Source organism: Mustela nivalis, assembly GCF_964662115.1.
Source record: "Mustela nivalis genome assembly, chromosome: 10".
Classification (NCBI taxonomy): Eukaryota; Metazoa; Chordata; class Mammalia; order Carnivora; family Mustelidae; genus Mustela; species Mustela nivalis.
The window spans coordinates 448,963-469,874 of NC_139029.1; the positions used below are offsets into that span (position 1 = coordinate 448,963).

Below are 20,912 nucleotides of genomic sequence, written 5' to 3' on the forward strand. Positions count from 1 at the left end.
GCCCTGGCTTTGGAGCTTCCTATACCCTTCCCCATCTTTGCAGGGCCTCCCTGGGTCTGGGCCTGTCTCACCTTCAGCCTCTGTCCCCAGCACCCTGCCTCGCCAGTGGTTCCCCAGTGAGCCAGGGCGGGGCTCGTCGCTTATGGACCAATTAGTGTGTGTGGGTGTGGGGGGCTAGGAGGCGGGCGCTGCCTCCCCAGGGCTCTGTCCCCATCTCTGATCTGGTGCGCATCCCACACTTCAGGCCTGTTAGAAGAAGCCCAGAAGGTTTATTGACAGACCTGTGGGGGCAGCTCTTCCCCCACCAGCACTTCTAAAGGCCGGGTAGGTGGGTACTGGCGGGGCTGGGGTGCTGAAGGGCTCAGAGTCAGAGCAGGCTGTGGGCAGGACTGGTCGTCTTGCTGGTTCTGAATGGGGCCAGAGGAGGGTGTGCTCTGGACTCAGGGGGTCCAGGGCAGCAGGAAGTGGCCATGCCTGTGGGGTGAGGCGCCCTGGCCATAGGGTCACACAGAGGGCTGCACGTTTGAACCTGCCCAGCCAGGGATGTGCAGGTCCCAGGCCTGTGGGTGGTTTGGCCTGTTTACAGACCAAGGGAGGGCTTCAAGGGTGAGCAGGAGGGCCTGAGGGGGCTCTGTGGAGAGACTCCTGTGGCCTCAGGGGCCAGTCACCACCTGGGCCACCAAGAGGACCTTGTAAGTCTCCTTCACGTCCCCCTTGAGCTGCAGCAGGGCTGACACCGTGAGTGGGTGATCCGGCTGGAACGGGAGGAGGAGGAAGGAAGGAGACCCTCGGTTAGCTGGCCCACCAGACACGTGTGCTGTCTCACGGCCCGCGGTGTCCCTCTCCTGCCCGGGGCCCACCCAGCAGCCCCTTCCCTCGGTGGGGCCGGGGCGTCATCCCGCCGAGCCTTCGGCCTTTGCAGGCCTTCCTGGCCGGAGTCTGTGGCACCTACGTCGAAATCGGCAGGCGGCATCCAGGAGATGCTGATGGTCTTGGTCTGGCCACGCTCCACGGAGCCCCTGGAGGGCTCGATGGTAAAGCCCTTGTGCTGCAGAGCGGTGCCGCCCTCCAGGCTGAACTCGACCGTCTGTGGGACACTGGAGCTGCAGGTGGGGCTGGCCGGCTGGGCACAGCTCCCGGGAAGCAATGGCCTGGGGTCGAGGGTAGCTGACCTCACCTGCCCTCTCAGCCCTGACCGGCCCACCCCACATCTACCAAGGGCCAAGGCTGGGAGGGGTCCAGGCTGCCCAGGCAGGGGGAGCTATGGAGGGGCTGGCTGGGCCGGGGCGGTGCTGTGGTCACCTTCTTTGGGGACACCTGGCTCGTCCGGATGCAGCCCACCTGCAGCTCCCGGGTGGCAGGGGGAGGTGGCGTGTCTGTGTCTAACTGAATGTAGTCAAGGGTCACCAGGATGGGCTTCAGCTCCTCTGCTTCTGAAGAGAGAGGACCTGGCTGGGGGTGGGGGTGATGGGGTGGGGTGGGGCTGCCACGCAGAGAGGGAGGGAGCTGCCTGGGGTCCTCCAGAAATCTCTCTTTAGCATGACTCCAGCCTTTGCAGGATGGGCCAGCAATGACCGCCCTCCCCTTCGGGCTTCCTGGGGCTAAGGGTGCAGGTGAGGCTCAGGAGGGGTCCTCTTCCTGCGCCCAGCCCTCCCTGCCCCACCAGGGCTCACCCTCTCTGTGCTCAGGGTCGTGGGTGGGGATCACGGTCAGGGACTCCACAGGCACGTCCAGGGGGTCGCCGCCCTCCACAAACATCATGTGTTCACGGGCCGCACCCTTCAGAAGGATCTGGCGGGAGAGTTTCTGGGACAAGAAGCACAGCAGCATCGTCTTAGGACCGGTGAGTGGGGCTCTGGGAGGGCGCGGGCCCGTGGGAGCTGGGACACCGGCCTCTCCACCTGATGACACCCCTGGCGTGGAGCCCCCAGGACGCCAGGCTGGGAAGGCAGGAGGGGCCGGGACGCATGGGAAGGGGGTCGAGGCCGGGCTGGCAGAGCCCCACCTTTTCGAGGAGCAGGACCCGCAGCCTGTCAGAGAAGTACAGGCTCTCGTGGTCCGGGCTGAAGGTCACGGTGAAGTCCTGTGCCTTGCCTGGGTCCATGACGCCCTCGACCGGGATCACACTGAACACGCTCTGGCCGCTGTAGTTCTGGGTGCCTGCGGGCCGGCGGGCGGTGCGGCGGGTCCCCTGCTCAGCCGGAGCCCCTGGCCACACCCCCACCGCCCGCTCTGCGGCCCCGGCCAGCTGTGGTCCCGTGGTGCCCCCTCCCACCCCGCCGGCTCACCCACGACTTCAGTCCTCTGGGCCCTCGAGGTGAGGAACTGCGGCAGGCGGGGCTGGTCTTCGCTCCTGGAGCGGGAGAGGCTGTCCAGCTGCATCGAGAACTTGATGGGCAGCGTGGAGCAGTTCTGCAGCTGTGCGGAGGGGCGACCCTCAGCCGATGGCCGGGCCCCGCCCACGCAGGCTGCTGCCAACGGGCCCTCCCCGCGGGGGTCACACCCGCTGGGGTCTGGTCGCTCTCCTGTCCAGTCGGGTTCGCCTGGCGCCCACGGCACTTCACTGCCTGTTGGCTCCTTCGGCCGGCCTCACGTGACCCCCAGTCCAGGCTGGCCTACCTGCCGGACCACTGTGCCTCCGGAGGGGACAGCTCCGCAGTGCCCTCTGTCCTCCTGAGCTCCCTCTGCTGTCAGGCTCAGGCTGGCCCTCAGCCGAACCGGCATCCTTGCCCAGTCTGTCCCCTGCCCTCTCCCGCTTCTCCTGGCGGTGTCCCCTCTGCAGTGAGACACTTCAGGGAATCCCTGTTCTGGGCTCAGTGCCAGGTCCCGACCTAAGCTAGTGGACGAAGCAGGTGTCGTGGTGGTCCTTGATCCCAGGGCTGGTGAGTCCCTCAGACACTCGGGAAGCATGGGGAGGTGGGCCGGCCCTCCGGCAGGGGCTGGGCGGCCGCAGGGCGATGTGACCTTGCCACAGAAGTCTGTACCCACGCCCGCGCCCCCACAGCAGTGCCTGAACCGAGCTCCTCATCCCAGATGGGACGGCTCCCACGAAGGCCCCGCGCGGGAAGACAGGGGACACTGAGGCAGCGCCGGTGAGGGGTGGAGGGAGGGTGCTGGACAGCTGCTGGAGGGGGCGTGGCTGGAGGGGGCGTGGCTGGAGGGGGCGTGGCTGGAGGGGGTGGGGGGTGGGGGCTGGACCCACCCTGGCTCCCATACCAAGGCGGGTCTGGTCCCTCCCAGGGTGGAGCCCCCTCCCAGGAGACCAGGCAGGCACCAGGCCCCCTGTGATGTGCTTCACCTTGAAGCTTGAGGACACAGACTCCCTGGCAATGACGTAACCCATGTCGAGAACATCCCCGTCAATGGAGCATGTGATCACGGATGCCACGCCAGTGCCCACGAGGGTCAGGGAGAGTGTCCCTCTCTTGGTGATGATGTCCAGTGTTTCTTGGGCCTGTGGAGACCACGCCGTGAGCACGGAGCAGACCTCTGTCGGAAGCGTGCGGCGGAGCTCTGCTGGGAGCCGCTGGGCAGGCTGGAGAGGAGATCGCTTGGAGCGCCCCAGCTGCCCCCTGCTTGCCCGCTAGGGCTGAGGGCCTGGGGGTCTGGCCACCCCTGGGGCCCGAGCAGACAGGGTGCAGCATGGCGTGAAGTGGGCCTGGGGCTCACCAGGATGCTCTCACGGGGAGAGAAGGACAGCGTCAGGACATAGGTCTCGCCAGTAAGCAGCTTGCTGATGGGGTTCAGCAGGACGAAGGGGCCGTTGGGGTTCAGCACGGAGAATTCCACCTGAGGCCCAGTGTCAAGGACAGGTGCCCAGGCAGGCCTGCAGCCCTCCCCACACCAGCTCGTGCCCCGTCTGTGTGGGCAGCCTGGGCTGGGTGTGGACAAGGATACGGCGAGGTCCTCTGGGGAGATGTTCTGGATGGAGACCTTCCTTATCCCGTGGTGTCCTGAAATGCGATGGTGGGATCGGGGTCTAGCCCTAGGCCGGGCACGGGCTGTGGGAACCCAGGCGGGGACTGGGGGTGGGCCGGTCTCTGGCGTGGGAGTTGCAGTGGGTGCTGGGCCTGGTCAAGGCTCACCTACAGCAATGTCGCCGAAGTCGGAGATGGTCTTGCCTTTGTTGGAGGTCACCACGACAGACGGTGCCACTGCCGGACACCACAGCTCCAGGTACAGGGTGTTGTGAGGACTGGGGGGCAGGGGGTGTGCTGATGGCACTGTGCCCCGCCTCCCCACTCTCGTCCTGCTCACTCCGGCCACTATGCCCTTCCCTCTGGGGCCCCAGATCTGGGTTGGGACGGTCACTTTCTGGAAGATGCCCCCCCCCCCCCCGCCAGAACACCGCACCTGAAACTCAGGGGTTCTGTCCCCTTCCTGTCTTTGGTGTCACCACTGGCGACGACACAGGGAACCACAAACTTGTCGAACTTCCCCTGGAAAGATCTGGCCAGGGTGGCCTGGGCAATCTGGTACTCGTCGGAACTAGAACGAGGCAGTGACGTGCACTCCCACTCCTGTGCCCACACCACACACGCCCCAGTGGCTGGGGGCCCCGCCATGCTCTCCTGGGGCAGGGGATGGGGTGCACAAGGCCATACCTGCTGCCTAGGACTCTGGGCCAGAGGGGGAAGGGGTCCCAGGCTGTGGCTGTCCTACTTTTTCTTGGTTTCTGTGGGGTCCTCCCCCTACCCCAGGGTCCTGGTCAGGCACCTAACAAGTAGACTGTGTTCCTGGGGTCTCAGGCGAGGATCTAGGATGGGCAAGTGACTTGAGCCCCTCAGAGCTCTCCTGGCCTCATTTGGCACCTGGGGAGGGTGGCGTTGCTGAGCTGGGAACACGGGAGTCAGGGGCAGCAGGGTCTCCCCAGCCCATGGTGTGAGGCTATGTGTAGGGACATGGGGGCCTTGGGAATGAGGTGGGCAGATGCCCAGGAAGCCAGAGCTTAAGAGGCCTCGAGGCAGTGCCTGGACTCGTCTGTGCCTGAAGCCAGCCCAGCCCTGGACGTCAAGTCACATGGCTCCAAACAGCTCTGCTCCAGGCAGCGCATGGGGGGACGTCTCCATGGGGGTCAGGACAGGGTCTCGTCACAGGGACGCAGAGGGAGGCGGTGGGGCGAACTTCTCTTGGGCCCACCTGAACTTGAGGTCCTGCTTGTCCAGCTCTGCAGTCGGGGTGGTCGAGTTCCTGAGCAGTCGGTCTTGGCTCTGCGGCCGGAGCATGGAGAAGGACTGTTTCCTGAGGTCCTTCTTCTGGCTGGTTGTGTCCTTGCGAAGCTGGGGTGCAGAGAGGCCGCCTCTGCTCAGCCTAGCAGGCACCATGGCCGTCCCCTACGGCCTGTTCTCTGCCTGTGCAGGCCTGGGCTGACTGCCCCATGCAGGGGCCACAGGGGCAGGGGCTTGGAGCGGACAGAGACCCAAGCACCGGTGGCTTCCTGGGGAAGACTGACCACAGGTGCAGTGGGCAGCTGAGTGTCCAGAGACCCCTCCCCCCCGGGCCTGGGCACGACCCCAGTGTTTCCCCCCAGCAGGGAAACAGGCAACAGACGGGAAGATTCTCCTGGGACCGGGGGTCCTCCTTCCTGTGCCTGCCCCCCGACGCCTCATTGCAGCAGGGCAAGCGCTTCCCCCTGCGTGTGCCGGATGCGGGAGAAGTGTGCTGTGTCCCTCTGCGTCCCCAGGGCAGCAGAGGGCGGCTGTCGTTCTAGGCTGACTGCACGGCTCCGTGTGGGTCTGGGGACTCCCTCTCCCCTGGAGTCACGGGGTGGGGGGCGCAGGAAGTCCCAGCCCCCACCGTGTCCCCCACGCCCCTCCTCTTGGAGCCCTGCACGCACCACTTTGGCCTCCGCCGGTCTGCTCGGGGCCTGGGAGGCTTCCTGGTGGACCAGCTTGCTGGGCAGCACGGGCCGGAACGCCACCCGGATGAGGTGTCTCTGCAGGGACAGGATCGTGGAAGGCAGAGCTGACCCTGCGGGGGCCCCGGCCTCCTCAGCACCCACTGCAGCCCCCATCGCCCCTGCATGACCCGGGTCTCGCTCCCCGACAGTCCTGACAGGACTCTCCTGTCACTTTGTGAAGGCTCTTTCCAGGGGGACGTTCCCTGACTGCTGGCCCCAGGGCTGCTCTTACCCTCCAGGGCGGGGGTCCCGGGACGGAGGTCCTGGTGGGCTGGGACCCCGCCTGCAGCTCACATTAGGCAGGCCATGTGTGAGAAAGGCAACTTGGCATTCAGCCATCAAGATTTGGGGTGAGTTCTTCACCCCAGCTTGTCCCTGTGACCAGCGCAGCCTGCAGGGAGGTCCTGAGCCCCACCGAGGGCTGACTCCCGGGCGTCCCTGGTGCTGAGTACAGCAGAGGTGCCCACGCCCTGGGGGGCAGAGCCGATGGCGTGGCCGGAATACAGGGAAGACGGAGGGAGCCGGGCGCGAACGCAGAAGCCAACCACAGTACCTCCTTTGGGGATTGGTACCTAAGTAGTTTCTGCTAAATTTAATGAAGTGCATTTTATTTATTTATTTATTTGAGAGAGCATGAAAGGGGAGACGGTCAGAGGGAGAAGCAGACGCCCCATGGAGCCGGGAGCCCGATGCGGGACTCGATCCTGGCGCTCTGGGACCATGACCGGAGCCGAAGGCGGTTGCTTAAGCAACTGAGCCTCCCAGGCAACCCGTAAAGTGCACTTAAATGATCACAGTAACTGAAGCGCCGCCAGGGCCCAGGCGCCCCCAGCACCGTCACCGCCCCTCCTCACACCGTCCCGGCGGCAGCCGCCAGGGCTCTTGAAGGGAAAGAGCTAAGCTCCAGGAGTCCGGGGCGGCCCTGGGGCGGGCTGAGAGGAAGCTGCGTCCCCAGGCCCCAGTTCTGTCCACTCTATCGGGCAGGGCGGTGCGGTGGAGCCCTTGACCAGCTGAGGGGACACCCACCCTGCACTTCCGGTGACCAGGCCCTCTGGGCCCAGCTGCTCTGGGATCCAGGGGTCTGCATGTCCTCCCCTGGTGCACACGGCTGGAGCTCCCAGCTGATGCTTGTGGGGTCGGCCACCCTTGGGTGCCCTTGTCTTGGGCTTGGGCTGGCTGGGCCTCCTCGCCCTGCCCATGTCCATGGGCCATGGAGACCTCCTTGGCCCTGCTTGGGTCTGACAAGGGACAAGCTCACCCCCACCTCTGCTGTCCAGGCTGCGTTGCTGTGGCCAAGGGTGGGCAGAGCCAAGCACCCCAACAGAGCTCTGCCCCCCAGCCTACCCATGGGGCCCACACCTGCCTTTCCTGGCAGCACGGTCCCCACGGAGGGCGAGATGGTGATGGGCGAGTCCGGGGGCAGCAGGAACTCGAAGGACGTGGGCCCCACGGGAGAGGCGTCCTCGGAGCCGATGCGGGGCACGGAGTGGGTCAGCGAGTTCATGCTCACATGAGAGTTGATGACGTACAGGGTGGCCACGGACATGTCATACAGGGAGGTGGCCGCAAACTTGACTTGGTAGTGGGACAGCTCCAGGGGCGGGTGGACGCCCACAGCTCGGCACGCCAGCTTGAAGCACCTGGAAGGGCGGGCAGGGGTGGCTCAGTGGGGCCGCCGTTTGCGGGGTCCCTCTACGCTGTGGAAGGGGGCCCCCGAGGGAGATGGTGGCCTGCACGGGCACCGCAGCGCCTGGGACCACGACAGCGGTTGTCACAGATTTTGCTACCTCATTAGTGAATTTTACTCTTTTTCGAAGATACTGTCGCTCAGTTGGTGAAGCCTCTGCCTTCGGCTCAGGTCATGACCCGGGGTCCTGGGATCCCGGTCAGGCATCGGGCTCCCTGCTCAGCGGGGTCCCTGCTTCCCCACTGCCTGCCGCTCCCTGCTTGTGCACGCGCGCTCTCAAATAAATAAATAAAATCTTAAACGAGTTAGATCCTGTATACCCCTGCACCCATTTAAAGAGGGAGCTAAAAATTTCATCCCAAATTGCAGAGGAGTTAATTTCTGGCTTATTTTGTTAAGTATTCATTGGCATTTAAAAATAAACCCGATGGATTAGTCTTTGAATACAAGTGCGGGAATCTGTGCACCCCAGGGAGCTAATTTCCACCATTATCCTTTAAAGAAGGAGGAGGGATGTGGGAGGGGCTTTCCCTCCTGGAACATGGACCTGGTGGCCGGCACTGGGGCTGGACGTTTGAAGACTAATCTTTAACCTCGGTTTGAGTGTTCTTGGACCGAGTGTGATCCGCCTGGTATTTGAGTTAAGATAATGTATCCAAAAAACCCACCAGATATTTGGTATTTTAACAACTGGGATATTTCCAGTTCACATCTTCGAATCCAGATTACTACTGTGCTCTCCGTGTTGAATTTCATCCTAATTATATACATTTTAAGGCTCTGATGTTGACTGCCCTGTCATAATGCAGCTGTGACGGCGATGTTGCACACACACTGAAGTGCTGAAATATGTATTTTGTCTTGTGACCACAGGCTCTAAATGTAGAACAAAAATCCTTCTGTGTGGGAATATCATTGAGGTTATTATTAGTATGCAGTTAATTGAAGAACGGTAATTTTTTTTTAAAGATTTTTTTATTTATTTGACAGTGAGATCACAAGCAGGCAGAGAGAGAGAGGAGGAAGCAGGCTCCCTGCTGAGCAGAGAGCCCAATGCGGGACTCGATCCCAGGACCCTGAGATCACGACCTGAGCCGAAGGCAGAGGCTTTAACCCACTGAGCCACCCAGGCGCCCCTTCCTTGTGGGTTCTAACTCTGCCCTTCACTCTTTAAACCTGTGGACTCACCTCTGCTCACCTACAAGCCTGTCAGGTCCCAGGTGACCAGTGGTCCTGCCCATGGCCACACTCCCGGGGCCAGAAGAGGGCTTGGCCCGTGGGCCCCGGGCACTCTGACCCCAGACAGGGTCGGATGGCAACTCAGGCTGGAATGTAGGCGGGGACAGGGAAGAGACAAAGAGAAACAGGAGGGCGGGCAGTGGGGCTCGGCGCCCAGCCGGACACCTGCACGGGGTGCTCTAGAACATTCCTCACTGGGACAGATAACCTCAGGCAGCAGCAAGAACACAGCCCTTACCCAGAACCCCCTGTAGCACCCTGTTTGGTTTCTCTCTTTCTACCACCTCCTCCATCCCACTTGTCAGGGAGGTCCAGGGAGTGTCCCCATCACACGGTGCATTAGAGTGAGTGGGGCTCCTGCCCGGGTCCTCCTGGGTGCAGAGGGACACTCTGCGCACGCACGCACACGTACGTCCGCAGTGCACACTCCCCCCGCACGCTCCCCCGTGCATGTGCACACACACAGGTGCACGCTCACACGCATGCACACACTCCTACTGCTCCCATGCTTGTGCTCGCATACACATGTGTGTACACACACGTGCACGCGCGTGGACACACAGGGCGAGCTGGCCTAGCACGCGAGGTCCCGGATCCCAGGAGCCTGTACCTGGGTCTGAGGTCCTGGCGGTCCGTCGTGCCTCAGCCCAGGCCTGCAGTCGACCCAGCTGCCCTGCTTGAGTCTGGGGGCGGGACTGCCCCCCACCCCGCCCCGCCCCGCGCCAGCCACACCGGCCCTCCCCAGGGCTCTTGCCTGCCAGGCTCACCGGTTGATCTCGGACTTGCAAACGAGCTCGAAGTCGTACTCCTTGGCCTTGGTGGGTTGGAAGAGGACGTCAAGCTGGAGCATTTCCAGCGGCAGGATTGTCCCAAACCCGTCATTGGGCTGGATGTCCACAAACTGCAAACGGAACACCACTGACCCCAGAGTGAAAACTGGGGTCTGCTGGGGCGCATCGTGGGGGCGGCGTGGACATGCGTGTGGCGTGCGCGGGAGCGGGTGTGTCAGCGTCTCTGCGAGGACGTCTGTGTGTGTGTGATCACACGTGCGCATGCGAGTTGTCCGTGTGTCTGTATGTCACGACGCGCCTGTGTGTGCGTGTGAGCGGATGCGCGTGCGCTGTCGCGTTTGTACATCGTCGGCACGTGTGGGGGGGTGGCAGGGTTGGCGGCGGAGTGGCCCACAGAGAGTTGAGGGCAGCCTGCCCTGAGCCTCGTCTTGGCTGCCCTGCGGGCCCAGGCAGTCCAGACTTCTAGAAGGAGCAGAGGGAGAGGTCTGGAGTCCTGCCAGGGCATGGGCCAGGGAGGGAGAGACGTTGACGGGCCTGGGGAGGGGTGAGGCCCCCCGGGGCGTCAGGATCCTGGGGCAGCACCGGCCTGGCCCATCCCCAGAGCTTCCCAACTCTGTCCCGCACACATGCCCCTCCCTGACCAAGCGAGGCACCTTGGGGACCCCGACGAACCCAAACCCCTGGGGCAGGAGGGAGTGGTTGTAGAGGCTGATTTGTGTCCTGATGGCCTCGTAGATGGTGCAGTAGCCGAAGTCCACGGCCGAGGGACTGAGCTCCAGGTCCGAGGTGGTGACCACGGCATGCACGGTAAACACCACCGGCTTGCTCTGAAGGGGACACGGCGAGGACACCACCGTTACTTGTGTCTGTCTCTGCAAATGACTCCACACACGAGAGAGGCAGAGGCGTTGGGCCAGACACAAGACTGGCTTTGGGAAAGGCCACTTGCCCGTCGTCCATGACTTCGGAAGCAGGTACCAGAGAGGAGGGGAGGGCCCTGGGTGGGCGGGGGTGGGGGTGCACGAGCGCACGTGCGTATACACACGTGCGCTCCCTGTGAGTGTACACGTGGGCGCGTGTGGGTTCCGGTGACAGGAGGACGCCCTGCCGGCCCCGCACAGCCCTCACGGGTCTCTCCTGAGCCACAGACACCCGGCCTTCACGGTCGCCGCGTAGGGGCTGCTGGGCCGGGAACCCGCCAGGGCCCTGCCTCCGCGTGAGCGCCCAGCATTCCCGGGGAGTGTCCCACACAGACCTGGTCAGCCACCCGGATTGTCATCGGGGCCTCTAGGACTCTGCTTTCCTTGTCAAAATACTTCCCTGCGTCTTCTGGGAGGGAGAGTCTGGAAGAGAGGACACACTCAGCTCGGAGAAGGACGGGGCACTGACCTGCGAGCTGCCCACGGCGGGCTCCCCGGGTGCTCACCGCGGCAGGAACTTGAGCTGCACGGCGTAGCAGGACTGGGCCTGGATGTAGCCCGTCTCCGGCAGGAGCTCCATGTGCTCCCGCAGCTCCCGGCACACTTCGAACTTCAGACGCAGTGCCGCTTTCGACCTGTGGGACACCCGGGGACACCGGACGGCAACGCTGAGGGTCTGCACCCACGGGACTGACACCCCTCGCGCACCCTGGACGCCCACGGGTGCAGGTGCACAGCCCGGCTTGCTAAGGGATGATTTCCTGGGGAGGAGGAGGAGTTCCTGTTCCTACGAACAGAAAGCCCGCCATGGAAATACGGCCCTAGTCAATTCTCAGAGGCCGGAGTGTTCTCTGGCAAGAACTTTGCGGGACAGGCACACCCAGTGCGAGGACCTGGAGGGGTGTGGGCCCGGGGGGCAGGTACCCCTGGCTGTGGGGCTCTGCCATACTCCTGCCCAGGAGAAGGTTGGGGATGGGCCTGAGGCCGCTTCCCCTGGCTCTGCCCCCTCCTCCAACTCTGAAGCAGCCAGAGGTGTCAGGTGCATGGGGTGTCTGCTTCTGGTCAGGGCCTCTTGCTCGCTGGGCCCCGTCTGGGCTCACCTGGAACCTTCCCTTTGCCTACCATGAAGTGTCCCCACACCCCTGCCTGCCTTTGAGTCTCCTGCAAACCAAGTGACCTGGCTGGCTGTCACGGACACACGCCCCCACGGGTGTGCAGCGGGGATCTTTGTTTGTCCCCTAGGCCTACGGCTGTCCCTGCCCCCAAAAGCAGCTGCACCACCCGCCCTGAGATAAACTGGCAGAGGCCGCTCACCCTAGTTTCCCAAACAAGTCCACGGGGCCCCTCCCGAGTCCCCGATGTTTGTGGTCCTGGCAAGGAACAGGCATGTCCCCCCACAGACGCAGGGTCACGGAGGAAGTCTGCGGGACTTCCACACCTACGAGCCGGGTCTGTGCTGGAGGCAGGGCTCGCGAAACCCGGGGGCCTGGCATCAGCAGGTACCGGCACCAGGCCTATTTGGGGAATGACAGTTGCCTAAGAGCTAACCACGGCCTTTGCCCACTTTTCTCCATCTCAGCTATATGTCAGTAAAAAGCTTTTAGAAATGACTGGTCCTGTGTCTGGACGCCTTTGCAAGACCCCCTAGAGAGAAACTTGCTTCTTTCCTTGGGGCTCCGTCTGCTTTTCCTCTCATGGCTGTGCTCCTGGCTTTCCTGTCTGTGTCCATGAGGTGCCAAGGACAAGGGTGTGTGTGGGGGGGGCGTCCCTTTCTTGCTGGAGCCGCTCACCATAGACCCAGGGGCTTGGAACAACACAGACTTATTGTCCTGGAGTTCTGGAGGTCAGAACCAGACATGGGTCCCTCTGGCTAAGGTCCAGCTGCGGCCAGGGCTGCCTCCTTCTGGGGCTCTGGCCCTTCCCCGGGTCTAGAGGTACTGCCTCCCTGGCCACGGCCAGGCCTCGTCTTCCTCTCTGACTCCCTCTGCGTCTGACTCTGGCCCTGCTGTGCCTCCCACCACGACGACCATGAGGGTCGACCCAGCGGGAGGTCCGGCCGAATGGCGCAGTGGTCGGGGCTCCGCTGCCCGCAGCGCTCACCGAGTATGCACGAGGATGGAGTCCTGGTACAGCCGGTCGTACATACAAATCTTCAGGTCCACATTGGGCTTCGGTACCCAGACCGGCACGTCAATAGCGACGCCCATGACTCTGAAATACAACTGAGTTTGAAGGTGCAAAGTCAGTGACACACACCTCCATTGGCCAATGGGTGACACCCAGCCGCAGGGTTTTAAGACTTACAAGTGTCGGAAGGTACTCGTTAAACCGGCCACGTGTTGGAGTTCTGTGGCAGTTTTCACATGATATACTTTAAACAATCCTTCTTATTATCAAAACGTTCAAACGTAAGAAGATAGACTAGCATAGTGTGTTGTCATGCACCCATTACAGAGCTTCCTGATGGTCGGCGCTTTCAGCTGCTTAAACAAACCCTTTCATTACAGAATAATGCTCTCCCAGACACACAACGTAGGTGGAGGCTCAGGGTCTCGGTCTGCCCAGGGATAGAGGGAAGCACTTCTCTCCCCTCCGCAGCAACAAGCTCCTCCCAGCCAGACCCCGAGTCCTGGGTTTCAGGACGTTTGGGGGTCTGTGGCGGTCCCGCAGGGACAGCCTGAGCCCAACAACCCCTCCCAGGCCGGGCAGACGCCCAGCAGGGGAGGCAATATCCTGGGGTGACGGTGGCGAGCCAAGGCCTCCACACACCTTCCTCCAGGACCCCCGGCCCAAGGAGGGGGCCGCCGGCCCACAGGATGGGGCTCGTGAGAGTTCGAACACCCCAGCTGGCAGACCCTAGGCCACAGGGTCCCTGCGGCACAGACAAGACGATCGCGGGTTAAAGACGGAACGTGTCTGTGGTCTCAGGGCCGGGAAGGCACGGAGGGCGTGACCGGTGTGACCCCCCAGGTCGGGAATCTGCTTACAGCTCCGACACACACGTGCACACGTCACGTCGATAAACTCAGTTGTGCCTTTGGTCACAACAAACGTAGCAACAAATCAAGCGATGACAGAGCGGACAGATCACGGTCTCTGAGCAAGACCCAACAGACCTTCAGTGAGGGGACAGATCAGCAAGTCAAGACGGCAAGTACTTGGAGTGAGAAGAGGCATTTCAGTGTCCTCACGGGGGTGCGGTGGGGGGGTGCAGAGGGGCAGGGACCCCAGGGCCGTGCCGTGCCGTGGTGGGGTACTCACGGTCGGGCACTGCTGATTCTTGAACACAACCTTGAACTTGGTCTGGACCTCTCCTGGGATGACGGGCGTGAAGGTGACCGGCACTTTGACGGAGCTGAAGGGGCCGATCTCCCCCTCTGTGTCCTGCACGGGAAGAGAGGCCAGTCGGCCTTCACGTTTCCGTCAAGGCGCTTCCCCTGTCCTCACCCAGGGCCGCATCACCACCACAGTGAGTGTCCTTGGGTGGACTGGGCCTGCCCTTCGAGGACTTACTGCCCAGCATCACAGCAGAACCCCGCCTGTGTGCTTGTCCTCTCCATGACCTGGGCCCCGTGCACACGCGCGCACACACGCACGCACACACACACTCCATGCTCCAGGCCCGCCCGTGTCTTCTCGCAGTGGACACTCTGCTGCCGGTCCCTCTGCTGCTCCAGTCCTGCCCAGTCCCTTCTTGGGATGGGGGTGGCCGCAGGCTGGCTGACCGTGAGACAGAGGCCAGACGAGCCTCATCCAGCCCTGGTCAAGTGGAAGGGTCTTCCCCGGGGGAGGGGGCAGCCTGTCAGGAGGGCACGCCTGCAGGAAGGTGGCCTGTGGGGCAGCAGGCCTTGCTGACCTCTCCCAGCGAGATCTCTGTCGGCTCCTCGTTGTGGGGTATGGTCACGACAGTGGTCACGGTCATTCCCTCGGATTCTGGAAGAGAAGGAAGTCCAGATGAGACGGCTGGCTGGGCAGCCCAGGGGGCCCAGGGGATCTGGGCCCTCCTCCTCCGGGTGCAACAGCTACTCAGCCAGCTCCCTCGCTCCAGCCCCGCTCTGCAAAGAATGACTCAGTGGCACAGGAGGGGCAGAGCGGGGAGGGGCTTCTCAGGCGGACGACAGGGCACCATGGCCTCCGGAGCTGGAGACTGGGGGCGGGAGGGGATTGCCGAGGCCGGGGGAGGAGAGGTTGGTGAGGAGCTGGCTGTGTGTGGCCGGTGGGTGCAGGGCTCGGAGTGCCGCAGCCAGAGGAGCTGGAACGAGCCAGCCCTTTGGGGGTCGGGGGACTAGAGAGTGGGCTCTGAGGGTGGTGTGGTCAGAGGAGGAAACCAGAAGGCCCAGCAGAGAGGAGCGCTGGGAGGGAGGGAGAGGCGCCGGAGGACGGCCTGGGGACGGGGACGCTTCTGGTGGCCTGTGGAGCAGAGGGACCCAGGCCTGAGAGCTCACAATGACACCGCCTTCCGAGCGTCCCAGCCGAGCCCCCGCTACTTAGCACGGCCCGTGCCAGTGCCGCCGGCATGTCCCCCGCTGGTGGCCTGCGCCTGCTGACCTGCCCCGTGGCTATTTGTCAGGAAGGGCCCTGAACGCAGATGCCGATTCCTCTCGTCCGAGAAGGTCTTTCTGCGGATTTTGCTTGTGACACAATGTGACAGGAGAGGTGAGGTCAGCACCTTTCCTAGTCCCGTGTCCGGGCTGCCGGGCTGGCCACCGCGGAGATGCCGGGTGCCCTCCGGCGGCCTGCCCCAGGCCTGCCCCGACACACGTGTGCCCGGCGGGGCTGGACGATTCACCGGCAGGGGCGTGCGCACCCTTTCTGGGGTCTGGGGTTGGTCTGGGCGCCCCCAACTTGGCAGACTGTCGCCGCACTCAGCAGCCACAGCCGTCACCTGGTGGGGAGGGGCCGTCGGCTGTCCCCATCTTGATGTTTATGTCCTTGTCTGTTTCAGACCTGAGATCATGACCGGAGCCCAAACCAAGAGGACGCTTAACTGGCTGAGCCACCCAGGTGCCCTTCCTGCCTATTTTTAAACTGGGTCATTTGATTTCTCACTGAATTGTGGAAATTCTTTGCGACGTCGGGCGGGCTCTTCAGCAGACGCGTCATTCGCTGGTGTTTCTGATGCAAAGTCTCGCCCTTGCATTCTCTTAGCAACTCTCGTCAGAAGGGCAGGTGTTTTCAGTTTTAACGAAGTCCGGGTAGTTGCATTTTTACTTTATTATTTCCTTCAGTTTTTCCATCGTGAGACGCGGACTCCCTCAGCCCCGCCCCTCGTCCCCGGCCCCGGCTCCTCCTCCCCCGTGACTGATTCTCGGTTTGCCTCTCTTTTTCTCCTTTGCTCGTTTTCCCCTTAAATCTCCCCTGTGGGAGGTGACACGGTGTCTGTCTCTGACTCATTTTGCTCAGCACAATACTCTCTAGCTCCAGCCGCGTCCTTGCGAGGCCGAGACGGAGCTGCGTTCGAGTCCGTTGTCTGCACCACGTCCTCGGCTGTCCGCTCAGGCTGCTGTGGCGAGTTCCACAGTTTGGCTCGTGGAGATAATGTCCACATAGGGCCGCGCGAGGTAGGATCTTTGTATTCTTTGGTAAGTGCCTGGTACTGACATTGCTGACTCATAGGGTAGCTCTATTTTTGACTTATTTTTCTTATTTTGACTTTCTTTCTTTTTTTTTTTTTTTAAGATTTATTGATTTATTTATTTGACAGGCAGAGATCACCAGCAGGCAGAGAGGCAGGCACAGAGAGAGGAGGAAACAGGCTCCCTGCGGAGCAGAGAGCCCGATGCGGGACTCGATCCCAGGACCCTGAGATCATGACCTGAGCCGAAGGCAGCAGCTTAACCCACTGAGCCACCCGGGCGCCCCTTATTTTGACTTTCTGAGGACCCTCCGCAGGGTTTGCCAGAGCCGCTGCACCAGCTCGCGTCCCCCCAGCAGCGCACGAGGCTCCCCTTCGCCCACATCCTCGCCAACGCCGGTTGTTTCTCGTGTTGTTGATTCGGCCCTTCCGACAGGCGGGAGGTGACAGCTCGCTGAGGTTCTGATCTGTGGGTCCCCGATGCCGAGTCGCGCGGACCGTCTTCTCAGGTCTGTCGGCCGCCTGGAGGTCTTCCGCCCATTTTTGAAATGGTGTTGTTGGCCTTTGGGGCACTGAGTTGCATGTATCCCAGATTTTAGATACTAACCCTTTACTGGATGTGTCGTTTGCAAGTATCTTCTCCCGCTCGGTAGGTTGACTTTCAGTTTTACGGCTGTTTCTTTTGCTGGGCAGAAACTTTTTACTTCTGTGCAGACCCAAAAGTTTGTTTTTGCTTTTGTTTCCCTTGCCTTAGGAGATGTGTCTAGAAAAATATTGCTATGGTCAGTGTCAAAGAGGTTATTGCCTGGGGCGCCTGGGTGGCTCAGTGGGTTAAAGCCTCTGCCTTCTGCTCAGGTCATGATCACAGGGTCCTGGGATCGAGCCCCACATCAGGCTCTCTGCTCGGCGGGGAGCCTGCTTCCTCCTCTCTCTCTGCCTACTTGTGTTGTCTATCTATCAAATAAATAAAAAATCTTAAAAAAAAAAAAGAGGTTACTGCCTGTGCTATCTTCTAGGATTTTGATGGTTCTCATATTTAGGTCCTTAAAACCTTTCTGAGTTTATTGTCATGGTGTAAGAAAGTGGTCCGGGTTCATGCTGCTGCCTGTGGCTGCCCAGTTTTCCCAGCACCGTCTGTTGAAGAGACTGTTTTCTCCATTGGATATTCTTTCCTCTTTTGTTGAAGATTAATTGACCGTATAATTGTGGGTTCCTATTTGGATTTTCTATCCTGTTCTTTTGACTTATGTGTCTACTTTTGTGCCAGTATCACACTGTTTTAATTGCTACCGCTTTGTAATATAACTTGAAGTCTGGAATTATGATACCTCCAGTTTTGTTTTTCTTTTCTTTTTCAGGATTGCTTTGGCTAGTCAGGGTCTTCTGTGGTTCCACACAAATTTTAGGATTATTTGTTCCTTGTTCCAGCTCTGAGAAAAATGCTGCTGGCATTTTGATAGGGATTACATTAGACCTTCAGCTCAGCTCACGATCCCGATCCCAGGGTCCAGAGATCAAGCCCCAGGGAGCTCCTCCCTCTCCCTTGGCTCCTCCCTTCCTGCTCTCGCTCGCTTGCTTGCTCTGAAATAAATCAATAAATAAATAATTAAAAAAAAAAAGAAAAAGAAATTGCCCGTGAAGCCGTCTGGTCCTGGCCTTTTGCTTGTTGGGAGATTTTGATCACTGGTTCCATTTCATTCGATTTGTCGATTTAGACTTTGTTTTTTCCTGCTTTAGTTCTGGAAGGCGTATGTTTTTAGGAACTTGTCCATTCCCCCAGGTTCTCCAATTGGTTGGCATATAGGTTTTCTTTTTTTTAAAAAGATTTTTATTTATTTATTTGACAGACAGAGATCACAAGCAGGCAGAGAGGCAGTCAGAGAGACAGAGAAGCAGGTTCCCCGCCGAGCAGAGAGCCCAATGCGGGGCTTGATCCCAGGACCCTGAGATCATGACCTGAGCCGAAGGTGGAGACTTTAACCCACGGAGCTACCCAGGCGCCCCTCTTTCTTTTTTTAAAAAAGATTTTATTTATTTATCTGAGAGAGAGAGATCAGGTAAGGAGCAGGTGGAGAGGGAGAGGGGGAAGCAGATCCCACAGAGCAGGGAGCCTGACGCGAGACTCGACCCCAGGACCCCGGGCTCGTGACCTGAGCCAAAGGCGGAGGCGGCACGCACGGAGCCCTGGCAGCGTGGCGCACAGGTGTTCGTGCCGTCTGCGGCAGCTGCTTGGGTTCCTGCGGCACTGGGTGTTGTTTCTCCTCCTTCACTGGGGCTTCATTCGTTTGGGTCGTCTCTCTCTCTCTCATCTGGCTGGAGGTTTCTCAGTTTTGTTCATCTTTTGAAAGAACCAACTCCTGGCTTCATTGACCTATTCTACGGTTTGCTTTTTTAGTTTTTGTTTTTTAGTTTCATCTACTTCTGTCCTGATCTTTATTATTTTTTCCTTTTGCTGGGTTTGGGCTTCGTTCTCCTTTTCCTAGCTCCGTTAGGTGTAATTTCTGGCTGTTTGAGACGCTTGCTTCAGGAGGCCTCGGGGGCTCCAAACTTCCTTCTTAGAACTGCTTTTGCTGCCTCCCAAAGTAGGTGGTGATTTTTAAAAAAATGGATCGCACTTTTCAGGTCAGATCTAAGAAATCTTTGCCCAACACACCATTACACTGATTTTCTCATATGTTTTGCTTTAGAAGTTTCATATTTTACATTTAGGTCAATGATTTATTTTGAGTAGTTTCTGTTTACAGCGGGAGGAATGGGTGCAGGTTCATTGGGGGGCGTATGTTTATCTAATTAAGGTCTCATTTGTGGAAGACAGTTTTTCTTTCTCCCAGGAGTGACCGTTGCATCTCTAGGGAAGCTGGGCCGGCCGTACGCGGGCAGGCCCACTTCTGGACTCGGCTCTGCCCCTTCGAGTCTCCGTGTTGCTCCCTCTGCAGAGTCTCGTCCCTGTAGCTTTAGAGGAAGTGCTGGAATCAGGTAGTCGGAGCCTTCCAAGTCTTCCAGTCTTTATCGCAACTCTTTTGGGTGCTGTAGGTGTTCTGGGTACCCACAGGAATTTTCGAATCAGCCATCGACTCCCACAGATGTGGCTGGTGCGGCTCTGCTGGGCAGCTCGGTCCCGGACGCGGCCAGCGTGGACCTGAACGGACACCAGCGTGTCGGAAAAGATCTGGCCATGAGCAAGGAGAGGGAGGCCGTGGGGCGCAGCGGGCCTGCGCGCGCTCACAGGGACCGTCGTGGCCGGCGGCACAGTGGACACACCCCGAAGCCCCACTCGTGCCTGGGGGCCGCGGGTCTGTGACCTAAGGTGGCTACGGGTGTGGACGCCGCACGGTGGTGGAGATGGAGGACCCGCTGCCACGGCGGCGTGAGCCACGGGAGTCCTCCAGGCTCTGTTCCCGTGAGGCTGACACGAGAAATCTGCCTTCCTGCGTGTGTGTGGAAGGGGAACTGTCCAGGGAGGCAGGGAACACGGCCACCAGCCGTCGGGGCGAGGCTGGGCCTGCAGGGCATTCCTTGTCCTGCGGGGGCTGGGGCCCTTGGCGGGGACTCCTCTGTGGACCCTCCTCACCTCATACTGTTCTGGACGGGCAGGGCCAGGGGTCTTAGACAGCGGGGTGTCCCTGACCCTGTCAGTGGAGCCTCCCAGTCTTCCTCCCTCCCCGTCCCCTCTGCTCTGTCCAGTGGCTGCACCCCTGGGGCGGGCTCCTCCACTGTCCCAACAAGGACCCCCGAGCCTCCTGTGGCTGGCCTGGACGTCCAACGCTGGGAGTTCCTTTAAATATTCATCTAGCGTACCTGTGACTGCAAATTTCACTCCCCTCCACAGCCCGCATTTATCCGAATGTATATATTTCCTTATTTACCATCACTTAACAACCAAGTCCTAGAGAAACAACGCACAGTCCAGCCCTCTGGCACCACATGGGCTCCGGCCAGAGCCCCCAGGAGGCAGCAGGTGCCTGCCCCCGCCCCGTGCCCAGCTCACCCGTGGGGCGCCCCTCTTCCGGCTCCTTGCTGTCCAGCTTCCCAGACTCCTTCGGGCTCGGCATGTCTGCGGGGGAGGGCTCGTTGCCCTCCGACTGTTGCTCAGAAACACCGGTGATGATTTTATCGTAGAAACTTTTATCTTCGTCTGTGAACACGCTGCTCTAGAAAGACGGGACGCTCTTACTGGCCGCTTCCCATTTGCTTTTCCCTCTCTACTGCCCAGAGCCCTGTTGCCAGCAGGGCCACGTGGGGAGCCTGGCCATGGTGCTCCTCCCTCTCTCCTGACCCAGGCGTGCAAAGCACCGCAGCCCAGGGGCGCGGGGCCCCACCGCCCATCTCTAGTCCAGGCTGGCTCCTTGCTCCTCCACAGGCACTGATGCCGGGTCTTGGGTCCTCCAGCATGCCCGTTCCACGGTCTCTCTCCACGCTGACACCCTGCCTCCTTTCCTGGGACACCCGGTTTGTCTCCCCACGTGGGGCTGCTGCTCCGTACTCTCGGCCCAGAGACCTGCAGGTCCGAAAGCCGACCCAGCCTGTGCCTGCCTCCTCACCCACCATTCTCCTGGCTCTGCTCCGGGTTCACACCCCAGCCCTCCCCACCTCTGTCCCTACCCCACTGGTCCTGGCCCTCCCTGCGGGAGACACGTCTGGGGCCTCTGGGAGACCCCTGGGCTACTGGACCAAAAGCGTAAGGTGGCTCAGTGCTTCTCGCCGGGAGTCCCTCTCACCCATCCTCATCCCTGAAAGACCTCCCAGTGCCCACGGGTATGACGGAAGTGGTCTCCACAGATGGGGTCCCGCCTGTGGCGCT

The 20,912-nt window shown here is 60.8% G+C and overlaps 1 protein-coding gene across 2 annotated transcripts in view; it reads right to left on the reverse strand.

Annotated features, from left to right (window-relative positions):
- Nucleotides 1-249: 249 nt before the first annotated feature.
- CFAP74 (cilia and flagella associated protein 74) overlaps nt 250-20,912 on the reverse strand; it is a 75,764-nt gene continuing 55,101 nt past the window's right edge. The window contains exons 21-42 of one of the 2 annotated variants that reach the window (XM_082686240.1): nt 20,100-20,262; nt 14,393-14,469; nt 13,798-13,920; nt 12,637-12,758; nt 11,043-11,171; nt 10,872-10,959; nt 10,270-10,443; nt 9,593-9,726; nt 7,263-7,539; nt 5,837-5,935; nt 5,140-5,279; nt 4,354-4,488; nt 4,086-4,195; nt 3,898-3,953; nt 3,670-3,789; nt 3,299-3,454; nt 2,289-2,418; nt 2,006-2,160; nt 1,674-1,806; nt 1,303-1,430; nt 953-1,087; nt 250-755 (exon numbers count right to left, since the gene is read on the reverse strand). In XM_082686240.1, coding sequence (XP_082542366.1) covers nt 654-755; nt 953-1,087; nt 1,303-1,430; nt 1,674-1,806; nt 2,006-2,160; nt 2,289-2,418; nt 3,299-3,454; nt 3,670-3,789; nt 3,898-3,953; nt 4,086-4,195; nt 4,354-4,488; nt 5,140-5,279; nt 5,837-5,935; nt 7,263-7,539; nt 9,593-9,726; nt 10,270-10,443; nt 10,872-10,959; nt 11,043-11,171; nt 12,637-12,758; nt 13,798-13,920; nt 14,393-14,469; nt 20,100-20,262 — 2,886 coding nt within the window. In that variant the 3' untranslated portion in view covers nt 250-653. Of the gene's footprint in view, nt 756-952; nt 1,088-1,302; nt 1,434-1,673; nt 1,807-2,005; nt 2,161-2,288; nt 2,419-3,298; nt 3,455-3,669; nt 3,790-3,897; nt 3,954-4,085; nt 4,196-4,353; nt 4,489-5,139; nt 5,280-5,836; nt 5,936-7,262; nt 7,540-9,592; nt 9,727-10,269; nt 10,444-10,871; nt 10,960-11,042; nt 11,172-12,636; nt 12,759-13,797; nt 13,921-14,392; nt 14,470-20,099; nt 20,263-20,912 lie in introns of both variants that reach the window. The other variant, XM_082686239.1, reaches the window with a different exon arrangement.